The following is a 13227-nucleotide window of genomic DNA, read 5'->3' on the forward strand; positions in this document are numbered from 1 at the left end:
ACCTTATAAACATGAAAACCTTATAAAGTAGTCCCAAAGGGGGTTAAAAATGTTTACCTGTGGACACACACACTGACGCACACAGAGAGCACATGTTCAGTTTGAGATCAGAGCCTTGTGTCTTCAGCCTTCACACTACAGCTCTCCAGCACGCTTCCAGGCCAGCTGAAACAGCCTAGCCAAAGGGTTAAAGGAGCCAGTGAGAAAAGGGGTGTGGAGTATTGGTAATGAGGGGCTGTATAAAACTGTCTGCCTATACTAAGACCATAAGCACTGCTTTATCCTGCTAGCTTGAAGGAAACCCCCAGCACAGTGCTGCTGCTACACTCACAGTCAGAGGAAACTCTTAACGCGGAGCTCCAGGAGCCCACACTGCTCTCCATTCACACAGAACAGAAAGCTGCGCTCTCAGAGAAGGGATGGCTACACTAGGAGGGAGAATGAATGAATCTAAAGGAAAGCTGGCTGCAGCCCTATTTCTTTATACACTATTTCTTCTAAGTGAGTACCACTTTCTACCTTTCTTTTACTGTAGCAAGCAATGGTAGTGTTTTTGACATTGTCTGAGGGAAATATATGTGATTTTTTTTTGTGCTACCTGCTAGGTATCTTGGGTTGGAGAGATGTTGAAATAAGACTGAGGTGTGTATCAGCTGAAATACAACATCTAAATTCTTCAAATTGGTTCAGTTTTCCAAGAAATTAAAATGCAGCTTTTTTTTCCTTTGGCCAAAAGGCTCTATATGTATTATACAAAATCATCTCATACAAAAGTTCATTTGTATTGTTATGTGATGAATGTATTGGCAGTGTGTTTACAGAAGTTGGAAAAGTGTGCCATGAAGTTACTAGTGTACTACTGGAAACTTTCAGCTCAGCTCAAATGCCGACCTGACTACATCCTGCCTTGGAGAAGTGGAGTCTGGGGATGTGTGAAATTAGTGGAAACTTTAGTGCATTTTGAGCCAGTTTTTTCCAAGGTTTGGCCATTTGCCTTGACACTAGCTCTTTAGTCATTTTTACAGTTTTATTTTCAGAGGTTGCCCTTGTTTCTCGCTATCAAACACTTTTTGTCCTGACATCGCTTTTTTTGATAAGTAGTTTCCACTGTTCGCAGATCTGTTCACATTGAGAAATGGTCTTTTTTCTCTAACTTCTTTTTGCCCTGTAAAAGATCCAAGTAAATTCAACAGAGGGAAGTGGTATAAGGAAAGGACACTGGGGATAGGGATGTGGCCGGGGTTCTGTCAGTTCAGCAGGGATTAAATTAAGGCCTGGGTGACGCCCGCTGGGTGAGACGATCTCCAAACCATTACAGCTGGAAGGTGAGCTTGCTGCAAATTTAACAGCAAAACCATTTGGGCCCTGGAAATTACAGGGCGAGGCACATTTTGGGAACAGGATTTCACAAGCTGTTGGAACTGGTGCAGCACAGATAGGGCAAAATTGTCACTGGGAGGGAGTGGGGGATATTCTGGCATGAAAGCTGGCAGTGTGCAGTAAGCAGGCATTCGCAGATAAAATTAGAAAGTCTGCTCATATTAAGATCGAATGCTGTTTAATAAGCATTTCTTAATATGAAAGCACATTTACTACCAAATAAATACATGTGTGCTGCATACATATAAACACACTCCACACATAAAAGACACAAAATAATGTGCAGACAATTAAATCTCTAATACTGTACAGTAGATCTGTATATATATATAAAACTGTATGAATCTGTATGTATTTAAATCACATAGTGATTCTTGTTTTTAGTTAATAAAATCCTGTCCTGCAACCAGGTTTTAATAACCTCCCCTGTATACATTACTAAACACCTTTAATCAAAGGATTTAGTTTCATCTGCCTGTTGTGATCTAAACACGTGGAGCAGTTTTTCTTTTTAACACCAAAGTCAGGAAAGCAAGCACACTTCTGCAGCACATGCCAAACTGAAGAAAATCCCAGCTCTTTAAGAATACAACGGATTCATCTTGCACGGCACAAACAAGCCAAATGATAGTCGAGAGACAGTCGAAATGTTCACTGATGGTATTGGATTGTGGCACCTTCATATTACAGCCATGAAGTCAGGAGCTCAGAATAGCAAAGTGCAGCTGCCTGCAAGCCTCCTCTTTCCCCTTCTTATCCTCCACCCCAGACACACCCTCCTTCGCTGCTAATCAAAGCCTGTTAGAGCTGTTTGCAGCTGGGTGCAGTTTGCACTATTATGTGTGAAAGCAATAAAAAAGGTGGAAACAAACAGCAGTCATCCTGAATGGAAGCTGGGAAAAGCCATCACACTACCAAAATATAGAAATGGATCAACTCCTAAACAGAAAGAGCTTTGAGATACTTGTGGATAGGAAATACTACACAAAAAGCAAGTAATTATTATAATCCAATAGGTTACTTGCAGAAAACTGGAGTGATTTGTATGATATTAACATATTCTCCTGACAGACCTCCGCCCTCACACTCTTTTTGATGTATCACAAAGTGCAAAACACTTCTCTGGAGACATGGAAAGTACTTTCAGGAAGGAGAAGGGTAGTATGTGTAAATCTGAGAACTTACAAACTTACATTGTCATTAATAAATGATAATGAATGCTTTGTTTCTAGCCCACTGTTCTTAGGTATTTGCTGTATTGATTCACGTCTGGAACACCTCATCGTGTTTTTTGAGTTCATTGTTTTGCCCCTGTTCTAATCAATGACATGCCAAATTTGGTGTAAGTGATGTAATTTATCCCATGAAAGAAAGCAGCTGACCTCAGATGAAAAAGCCCCTTGTGTTGGGAAAGTCTTAGCAAAACACAAAGAGAGTTTGGTTTTGATTAATTCAAACAATTAAGGAGTTGTTTTTCATTTACATTAGAGAACATATGTAAGCTTTATAAGTGAGGGTATGCTGCTATTTTACATTTTGTTGCAAATTCTTTAAATTAAACCTTCAAAATGAAGTGTAAAGTCCAGACAGATTCCACCTATTTGGACCTTAGGTTAGAATTCAGACTGAACCTCATAGCACAACCATCACCAGTTTATGTCCCTAAAGAACTATGATGGGCACAAGACGTTGAGCCAACCAAGTTGTCCTCACAAGTGTGGACCCAGTGACATACTGGACACACATGTGAACTTCCAGTGTTGACAGAGAGAAATGCATTTATCCTTCACTGTCAGCATGTGCCATCTCAGGCACGCACTTTGGGCCTTGCGGTGTTTGAAAAGAAGAAAATGCCTCTGGCTGTGCACATGCATGAGACTCGGCCTTCCTGTGCTGATCCAACAGCCATACAGGTAAACTGGGAGGATTAACATTTGGCAGTTCTAGAACAGGCAGGACATGAGCTAAGAATTAACTCCCAATTCCAGACTTTATTTTTGAAAACAAATATTTTGAGTTTCCTGATCTTCCAAACACATCCAAAGATTGTCCTGTACAATATGTGCCTTTCATGCACACCGGGCACAGTGGTCAAGCAGGTTAAGACTAGGAAGGCGGCCAGTTCAAGTGGAGTCTAGCTTCCAGTTAGGAATGGTTGGGTGTGAGTCCAGGAGAGAGGGAGGAACACATTCCCTGTGAAACGTCAAAGTGGGGGGGCACCTCTCCAAGGAGTAGTTTTCCTTTTCGTGAAGACTGGGAGGTTTTGTGTATAGACTGGCGCTCCCATCATGAATTATGAGGTTTGAACCTGACGGGTTTCTGTGAACAAAACCAGCCTCCTATTTGTGGCGTCGGCTGCTCCCTGCCCATTCCTGTCCACTGGTGGCGTGACTAGGCTTATTGTGACAAGGACAGCCACTCCCACATTTACTTGAGTGCCGGACAGAGATGAATGAATACAAAACTAAAAAGAATGAACATACACGCAGAAATATTTGATTAAACTAAAGATTAGCTACATCTATACATTACATCTTTCATCTCCATCTGTATCTGATTGAGGAGCAACATTTACTGTATTCTCTTGGACAATATGGAGATTTTCCTGTTTTATTACAGTTTCAACTGTAGATTCTATGAATAGGATGCACACCTGAAAATAAAACACGAGCCTGAAAAGTGTTTTGTTTTTCAAGCCCCTGATATCCTGTCATCCCCTCTGGTTTTATAGCAGTTTTAGCTACTGTGGAGCTGTAATTTAGAGAAACCTGATGCCAAATTCATACAGTACATTTCACAGGCACCGGCAATTCAGCTAGAACCTGGGTGTGGTCAGTAAGGAGGCATTCCCAGTGAACTAAATTTCAAAGGAAAAAGCAAACCCCAGAGCTCTCCAATAGAAGGAAGAAAGCTCACAAACTGATCTGTTTCCTTGTTCTCCACTAATGCTCACACAATCTTTGTTCAGCCAAAATCTGACCTAGGAATAGAGACATTCCAAGGCTAGACCCACAGATATACCCCAGCACAGGCACATGTAATGGGGGCCCATGTGTTAAATTTCCACATTGCACACATGAAAACAGAATACAAAAACAGATCCCTTTGTATAACTGCAGGTGAATTTTACCCTGATTTGTAGTAAAATTGTTTGGTCCGTCTTGCACAAAACTTATCCTGATCCTGGCAAACGTCTATATTAAATGCAACTTTAAGAAAAGTGTGCAAACAACAGGTTTAAATTATTAGGAAATGTATTCCATTTCAATGTTTTCCGACTTTAGAACTATCTTGGCAACAAGGAATAAAGAGGTTTCTTGTGGCCTTTAAGTAATACAGTCTTTGTGAGCTATGTCTTAAAGACATAAAAATGTTATCCAGTTTTTTAAACACTCTTCCTTATACAAAGCATGTGCAAATTGTAGAAAAGCACAGGGTCAGTTTAATGAAAATAATATTTCTACCAGTATGAAAAGGAACCACCAAATGAAACGACCAGTGAGGTAAGCAGGAAAAAAAACACTATTCCCTAAAGTCACAAACATCCTGTAATCTGAGTTCCCTCTTTCCTCAATAATAACCTATTCATGAAAAACACACACAGATACAACCAGGGAATTCCTTATTCTGTGCTTAACGTGCTAATGTGGAAAAAAATCTCCACCATTTCTGAAAACGTGATGTTAAAGTGTCTGACTAAAACAAAAATGCAGGTATCAGATCAGTTTCAGCTAGCAGAAAATTCACAAATAATGTCTCACAGAATCAGACATACCCCTTAACACTAGTCTTTAATTAAAGCCAACATGACATTGTTCATGATTTGCAAAATTAGCCCTCATGAAAGGCAGACCTGAAACTCAAATCTTTCTTCTAGAAATCACTGCTGTGCAGTTTTTGTTCCTAAATCCTCTGGTACTGAGAGGCAGCTTGACAGCTGTTACAGTGGTTTAATAAGAGTTAATAAGAGTTTGCATAATATTTTTATCATAATGCAGAATATTATGCAAATGAAGTATATTAATTCTGTTTACTTACAAATACCAGATAATGGTCTTTGGTCACTTAAAGAAAATCCAACTATTCAAGTTCAGCTAATGCAAATCTGAACAGAAAACCAAAAAGTCTAGGTCATGAATAATACATGTATTTGTATTTGTAAGGTTGTTTTTTTTTCCAATATGCAACACATTGCATTTACATGCAAACAGTGAAATATACACAGGAAGCTGCATGTCAAATAGCCTGGAAAAACAGTCCGATCTGAAATAGAATACAAAGACACTCAAGGAAGATACTGTAAGGTTCTTAAAAGAGGAAAGAGAACTTCATTATTTTAAAAAAGAAAAGAATGCCCTAAGGGAAAAAAGGAAGAAAAAAGATTTCACCTTCTTCAGCTGTGCCTGTGCTCTGCAAACGTTTCTGCCATTATGGGCTCTGAGTAATTGCTCCTGCTAATTAACGCTGTGCAACAACGTAAATATTCAGACTTTGTGTGGCTAATTGAAAACACATTACATCCTTTTCCTGCTTGGGACGGTATTGGAACTTTCTCATAGTTTTCTTTTCCTGTAGCAGAAAAGGGTCTCCTATCGTCAGTCAAGCAGACAGGAGGCTGAGACTGGGGTCAGGAACATGCTGCTTAAAATAATGTTTGACAAAACACCCCACTAAACACAGACAGCTCAGGAGGACACTGGCATTATTCCTGTTCTCTATACAGATAGTTTATTCCAGAGTTCCTTCCAGAGTATTGTATAGAATCAGTATGCAAGGACAAACCATATATCCTTTTGTAGCACCAGTATATAATCAATCCATATACTTGTATACAAAGAACTTGAACCAATCTCTTGCCATCTGTGTTTTTTGGATGAGAGATGATTTGTGTTGGAGTGAATTTCATGGTGTTGATTTTTTTTTCAAATGGAGATTGTCAGCACTGGCTCTATCAAGAAAAGGGGGAATACTTATACAGTGTTGCTGTAACAAAAGAGTTGATTTCAGATGTGTAACACATACTGTACAGAACAGCTGTGTGGAACAATTTAAAACATCTATGGGTAAAAAAGGGAAACTTTTTTTTTAAGTTGTGCGTTTCCCATTGACAGGAAGTAACATTTCCCTTTTATTTTAAAAAATGAATGAAGCACTTTTGACCTTACTGAGCAAGACAATTTGATATTTTGGTAGAAAATGTTCAGAAGTTCTAGTCATTCTTTTTATTTGCACCTTATATGAAATGAGAAGAGAGACAATCACAGCTGTTCAGTGTAAGCGGATGGATAATTGGCAGTACTAATACTGTATGTGGCACACACATGGATTAGCAGTGAGGACAATTTGTATACAAATACGGTGCCATAAATTCAGTTAAAGAAGACTTAATATCAGGCTGTCAGGCAGGACACAGAGGTTGATTCAAGCAAAGGGAGTACACCATTGCAGAAGACAACTGGATGATTTCATTCCTTTACGACCTCTCCTATTAATACACACAAATCACCCCTGACCCTCCTATGCGTGCATACTGCACTTGACTCAACTGCACATTCCACACCCATATCCTGTCTTAATAAGTGTGCAAAAATTCAATTTTATTATTAATATGTACTCAGTTCTTTATCAGAGTTTTATTTTTTTCCAGGGAGTTTGTTTGAAGGAATCAGGAGAATAGGATGCCAAAATAATATTTTCCATTTAAAAAAACTTATGGCATATGATTCTTATGATATCCCAAGGCAAACAACATATGAAACTATCGCGTTGTTCCTTTTCAGTGTTAACTCCAAAATTATCAATGTTTGGGTGTCATTTTTTCTGCTTTGTGTCTCACTGCAGCTAAAGCATCTATCTTATGAGGTTGGGTGGAGGTACAGTACAGTATCTTTAGAGTGCATTTGTTCTTGGTGAAAGCAAGACCACTAGGTTACATTTTGCCAAGGTTACGTGTGTTTTCTTAAAAACTTAAATATTTCCCGTTTCCTTCTTTTTAGTTGGTGAGCTCACATTCTCTTTTCTTTTTGGTATTTCTTGTTACATGATGTCATATTTTGGGAAACTAAACCATGTGCTAAAAAAACTCATAGACTTATATGCAGCCTCCAATCAGCCTTGATACAAATATAAAATAGGATTTTCCGTACCATCCAATAATGGGAGATTTATTTTATTACTGCAAGCCAAAATGGAAATCAGATTAATCTTCGCTTGTTCACTTTTGCATAATGTGAAAGAGAGCCTATGCAATCATATACCCATTCTGGTAAATTGTTAAAGTTAGAATTAAGGAGGCCTATTCTAATTTAGTGTTTAGACAACACTTTCTTTTGATCCCCTTTCTGACTAAGGCTGTTGTTGGATGTTCTAGCATAACCTGTGGTTAAGAGCTCAAAATAATAGTGCTCATCCATTGAAGGCTTCATACTGTACTTGCCTAAGATTTACAGCAAACACACTTTACTGTGCATAGCAACTAAATATCCAACCACAATTCAGACCTATTGCATTCCTATTTTTGGCAAATCGATTTTGACAATCCAAAGCAAATTCTGCGTAGCACAAAGCTCCATGGTCTCCCGAGACCTGTGTGTTGCGTGGGATGTGTCCAGACTGCGGGTTTAGGTCTACCACGACTCCACCTCCAGCTGACTGGGGCTTGGGCTGCGAGGTGGAAGGCCAGGGCTGAGTAAGTGATGGGCTCCCTCAGCAAAAGGAACCATCTGTCCTCCTCCACAGCACTAGACTCGCTGTGCATTCCACAACGTAAATTCCTCAAGAGATTAGAAAGGAGAAAACTCCCAGACAATGTTTTGCGCCCCTCGATTAGCAGACCCTGGTGGGGAAATCTGAGTAAATCTGAGTACTGGGCTGCCATGGTGATAGCTGCAGTCAAGAGGTTAGGCGCGCACTGATTTCTATCTGGGTGGGGGTCTCCCTACAAAGCCCAGGCCTTGTGTAGCCCCATTATGAGTAAGTGATGTCAGGCCTATGCTCAGCCTGAAAGCAGAAATGAATTTCCCAATGGGTATCAACATCTGTTCACTGGGAGGAACCTCCTCCAAGTGAAGTGAAGTCATGTCTTTTTTTTAAAAAAAAATAAAGGAAATACTTGTAGAAGGACACACACCAACCTGCTAGATCCTTTTGTCCATTCTTTGTGTTGTTCTTCGTCTCTTGTTCCTCAGAGTGTTTGTTTTTGTTCCTCTGCCCTGACCCCTAACGCTGAGAATGGCAGGAAAGATAAAACTGGGGAAGAAGGGTGGAGGGGGTAGAGAAAGAGGAAAGGAGGCTCCTAAAGTGGTTGAAAACAAATAAGAGAAATTCATGGGAAATCATAGGAGAATGAGCTGGAACTGGAGTGCAGCACGCATGTGAAAAACAGCCGTGGTGCCTGGTAATGGGAATTAGAAGACTGTCAAGAAGCTTGCTGATATTTTTGCTGTCGTCTTCTTATGGAAGGTCAGCCGAGTTGAACTGTACAGTATCACTTACCAGAATTAAATGCCAAAAGCCATTATAAAAGGGTGGTTCCCTGTCCCTCTGAGCCATCAGGAGGCTGCAGTGTGAGAACAAGTGATATTATATTATATTACGTTAAAGACATACATTTCCTTTGTGCGAGAGATCTCCTGTTTGATTTTAAGAACCAGCTTTTACCAGAAACCCAACCCTGAAAATATTGTGATATTTGTTTCTGATGAAAAAAAAAAACTGTAAGGGAGATTTACAATTGGCCTAAAACTGACAGTAGGCAGTGTTGCTTTGCATTTACAGTATGTACTGCTAAATAGGCCTTGAGTATGATGTGACACATGTGATATTGTAGAAAAAAAAGATCTGTTTGTTTTTACCATCTGGCAACCACATTTTACAATGTGGAATGAAAACTCTTAATTCCTCCAGCAAGCAATGTTACATTTGGTATCGCTTCTGTCATGACATTACTGTCATGGGCCAATGAAACCTTAATTTTTGGACCATTTCTACAAAGGCTCCTCCTAGCTTCTTGCTCCTTGAAATGCAAGAGAAGACATTTAAAAATTCAAACTGCTATTTTAACATTTTTTTACAGATACAAAATACATATGGAAATTAACTTTACAGTAAGATGGAGAATCGACTGAAGTCTCATAATTAAGCAAGGCAGTGTGCTGAAACTTATATCTGCCCTTTTTGCTAGGCATGGGGTAATGTGCTGAGTTTGAACAGAGTTAACTCTCAAATTACAGTACACAGCACATAAAACCAACCAGAAGTATAAGATCTGTTTTGAGGACAGCAAAGAGTACAGTGTGAGGGCCTTTCTCGAGGTGTTGGCTCTCTAACAGGCAAACAGAAATGAAGAACACTGGAGGTGAGAGGAAAGTAGATGGCCAAGATTTCTTTATGAAGTCTAAATGATTTTGAGCATTGTTTGTGAGCTATTCGGTCAGGAGCAGGAAAAAAAATGAAGAATACAAGCAGTATACATACAGTACCATAATTTGGCCTGGCATCCACACAAAAGGCTCACATCACTGAGAGCTGACTTGTACAAATGACAATTGTGACATGTTTCTCTTGAAATCTGTAATGGGATTCAGTGTCATGTTGAAAAGGGAATAGATTCCTCGTGCAGAAGTTTTTTTAAGCTCCTTTACAATCTTATCTGTTATAGTAACCAAATCTGTTATGGCAACAGTGGAAGTGAACTGAATTATTCTGACTGCTGTTACATGTTCCACATCTACTCTACAAACTGTCTGAATGAGGAAGGTCTGCTTCATTAGTGCAGATGTCTTTGATTTCTCCAGAACGTGTGTGAGGACACAAAAGACCCAGCTGCTTAATCTTGACCACATATGATTTTTTATGAGAGTAGCTTAAAGGCAAAGTAAACAGGCACAGACCCTAGACAAATGAAGACCTACTGTACAAAGTAAAATAGCCAGCTGCTATAGGCATTTCAGAAGAACAATGGTTGTGACAAAGTCAAAAGGATTGTTATAATTTCTAATAATTTCCATAACTTTTCTTGTAGTGGGTGCTGCACATATCATTTTACATAAAAACATGCTAAACCTTGTAAAGGATCAAGAGAAACATCTGTAGGAATTTGGTAGTCACATGCAAAATTCTTTTGTGGAGATCCTACCTGTATATAGCTATATATGTACTTTGATATATGTATGTGTATGCAGAAATAGTCAATATAAATATATATATATACTCAGTATAAAAGAGAAATATCCTATTATATACATATATATTGTAAAATAATAAGTATCGTAATAATGTTTTATTCAGCTAATACATTATGTTTATATAAATACTATACTTCTGCTACAGTATATTTGTCTGCTCCCAAAAGTAGAGTGTGAAACTGCAGTGTTACCATCTGGCACTTGTGTTTGGGTGTTACACTGTAAAAGAACATACTCTTTCTCACCATAAAATTATCAAAGGGCACTAGAGTTATAGAATGTTTCAAATGTATAATCCGTCAAGAAGATACTGAATGCAATTTAATACTTAGACACTAACTGCATCTCGCATATCTGTATAGGCTAGCCACCAGCACTTAGAACAAACCCATAGTAGTAATCTGTAAACTATTTTAATTAGGTGTTTGATCTTATGTTCACCATTGCCACCTATACTTACTTTCACTCAATATACGGTATACAGCAATTTAGACATTTTCCCTCTTTAGAGTAAAAGAGCACTTCAAAATCTTTTAAAGGCACACATTAACCTCAAACGTTTAACCATTTTAGCAGAAAACAGAAAATGGGGCCACATTTATGGGTATTTAAAGCCTAAAATCTTTTTAAATACAGTAGTCATTATGCTGATGGTGAGAAAGGCTCCTTTTTCTTGCTTAAAAATAACAGAAAAGCTCTTCAGTCATTTAATACATTATTAAGATAATAAAGTCATCATTCCTGCCTTAATATATTGACACAACAATGTCCAGATAAGAAATGGTCTTACTGCTGAACAAGGCTACTGAGAAATTAGTTAATGACTAATGACAGTCAGAGTGGCTGGAAGATATCTTGAGCAAGCACAGCCAAGACTGTCCTGGAAAGCCAACAATCAAGGGATAGATGAGGAAAAGGAATGTGAGACAAAGTCAGGACTCAGGTTGAGGAGGTTAATTAGCTCAGAGACCGTTCCTCATTCCCCAAACGTATTTGCATCCTCAGAGCCTGAAACGCAGAAATAAACTCCTGTCACATCTTACGAGCTGACAAAGAACAGAAGTGGGCATTGTGTATGTGTTGGGCATGGGAGCGAGAGAGAATTGCTAGGTCCTTATTAATTTAACTTAACTGACTGGCAAAACATCGTTAAACTAAAAACCTAAAACCACAAAAAATTTAACCCCTTGTTGTTTTTCTGTTGAAAAGATTAACTATAAACCTTCTGGCAGACTGAGTAGAAAGTATTTTAATTGGTTTCAAAGCAAATGCTTACAAGCAGTGGAGAGAGGAAGGATAGAGATTTGAGAGAGGGTGGGGTAAGGTGAATAAGCATGGGTTTTGGTAAGTCTGGCAATTGACTGTGCATTCTTGTGTGCAATTATTCTTTCAATAAACATTAATTTTCTGCCACCAGCAGTCAGAAAGCAGGTTTATTAACATAGTAAAACTTAGGATTTAAGCTTAGTAGAAGTCATTAAAATATATGGCCTCTCCTGCACAATGTCCAACACATTAATGCTACGATATTATGAGCAAAAATGAGTTTACACATTACACTTATAGGAGATCAACAGCACTCACAGTTTCCAGAACGTCTTTCTTCTTGTTGATAATTCTTGCCAATTGCAATGCATTCCTGGGAAATGGTAAATAGTTCAGGAAATGGTCCTTTTGTAATGTTTTACCAGAGTAAACTAAAAATCAAGAAATTCAATAATTAGTTACTGGATTTATAAGCTAAAGTACATTTTAGTATAAAGAAGACCATAAGAATTCTTCCAAATAATAATAAACCATAGAATCAATACCATACAGCATTGCTGTTGTAGGAATATTTTATTATTTTATTATTGTTGACATTGTCTCACCACTCTTTAGCATAGATAGTCAATGAATGTCTTTCAGTCTTGCTGCCAAAGTAGCTCTTTCCTTTCAAAACATGGGAACATGAAGACTATTATTTGGGTGGGTGTCATATTAACTGATATGTTTTGCTGTACTTTGCAACATTACAAAAAAATAACCATCCTTATGGGTACCTTATAAGGGAAAAACAACTATACAGTAGATCTAGAGCTGGCTACATTCTGAAGCCAGGGTGAGAATGAGTTCTGTACCAGACCTCTGGAATGTTTGAACCGAAGATTAGAATCGCATCTCTACACATTCCCTGGGCAAATGTGTCTTTATCTTAAACGAATAGCCCTTAAATATTACAATACATCATTTCAATAAAGCATGCATACCACAAAAATACAAAAGTGACATGGTATAAATCAAAAGCATTACTTTGTCAAATATTCTATCTTTTCTAAAGATGTAGTCTTCTAATTCAATGCCTTGAAGCTCCTAACCTTCATAAAGTGAAGTGCTGAAGAAATAAAAAAACAGCGAATTGCATTGTTGAGTACTCATTGATATCTTCTGTATTTTAAAAAATCTTTCAACACAATTACTTACTACCATTTAACAATAATATGCAAGTCTATCATGAGTATTGAGTTTTAGCCAAAGATGTTATTACAGACCAAAAATGCAAGCAGAAATCAAACATGCTGTCATGAGAAGAGATGATCGCTTTAGTTATAATTATTTGATCCAAATGTTTCTTCCCCAGAGGAGCAACACAGAGTCTAAGGTCATGACCTTTGGGGCTGTC

General features: G+C 38.3%; 1 protein-coding gene across 2 annotated transcripts in view; it reads left to right on the top strand.

Annotated features, from left to right (window-relative positions):
- Positions 1-251: 251 nt before the first annotated feature.
- Positions 252-13227, top strand: part of LOC102694203 (hematopoietic progenitor cell antigen CD34-like) — a 30870-nt gene continuing 17894 nt past the window's right edge. Inside the window, exon 1 of one of the 2 annotated variants that reach the window (XM_015342817.2) lies at positions 252-501. In XM_015342817.2, the coding sequence (XP_015198303.2) occupies positions 420-501 (82 nt within the window). In that variant the 5' untranslated portion in view covers positions 252-419. The remainder of the gene's footprint in view (positions 502-13227) is intronic. The other variant, XM_015342816.2, reaches the window with a different exon arrangement.

This window comes from Lepisosteus oculatus, chromosome 5 (assembly GCF_040954835.1).
Source record: "Lepisosteus oculatus isolate fLepOcu1 chromosome 5, fLepOcu1.hap2, whole genome shotgun sequence".
Lineage (NCBI taxonomy): Eukaryota > Metazoa > Chordata > Actinopteri > Semionotiformes > Lepisosteidae > Lepisosteus > Lepisosteus oculatus.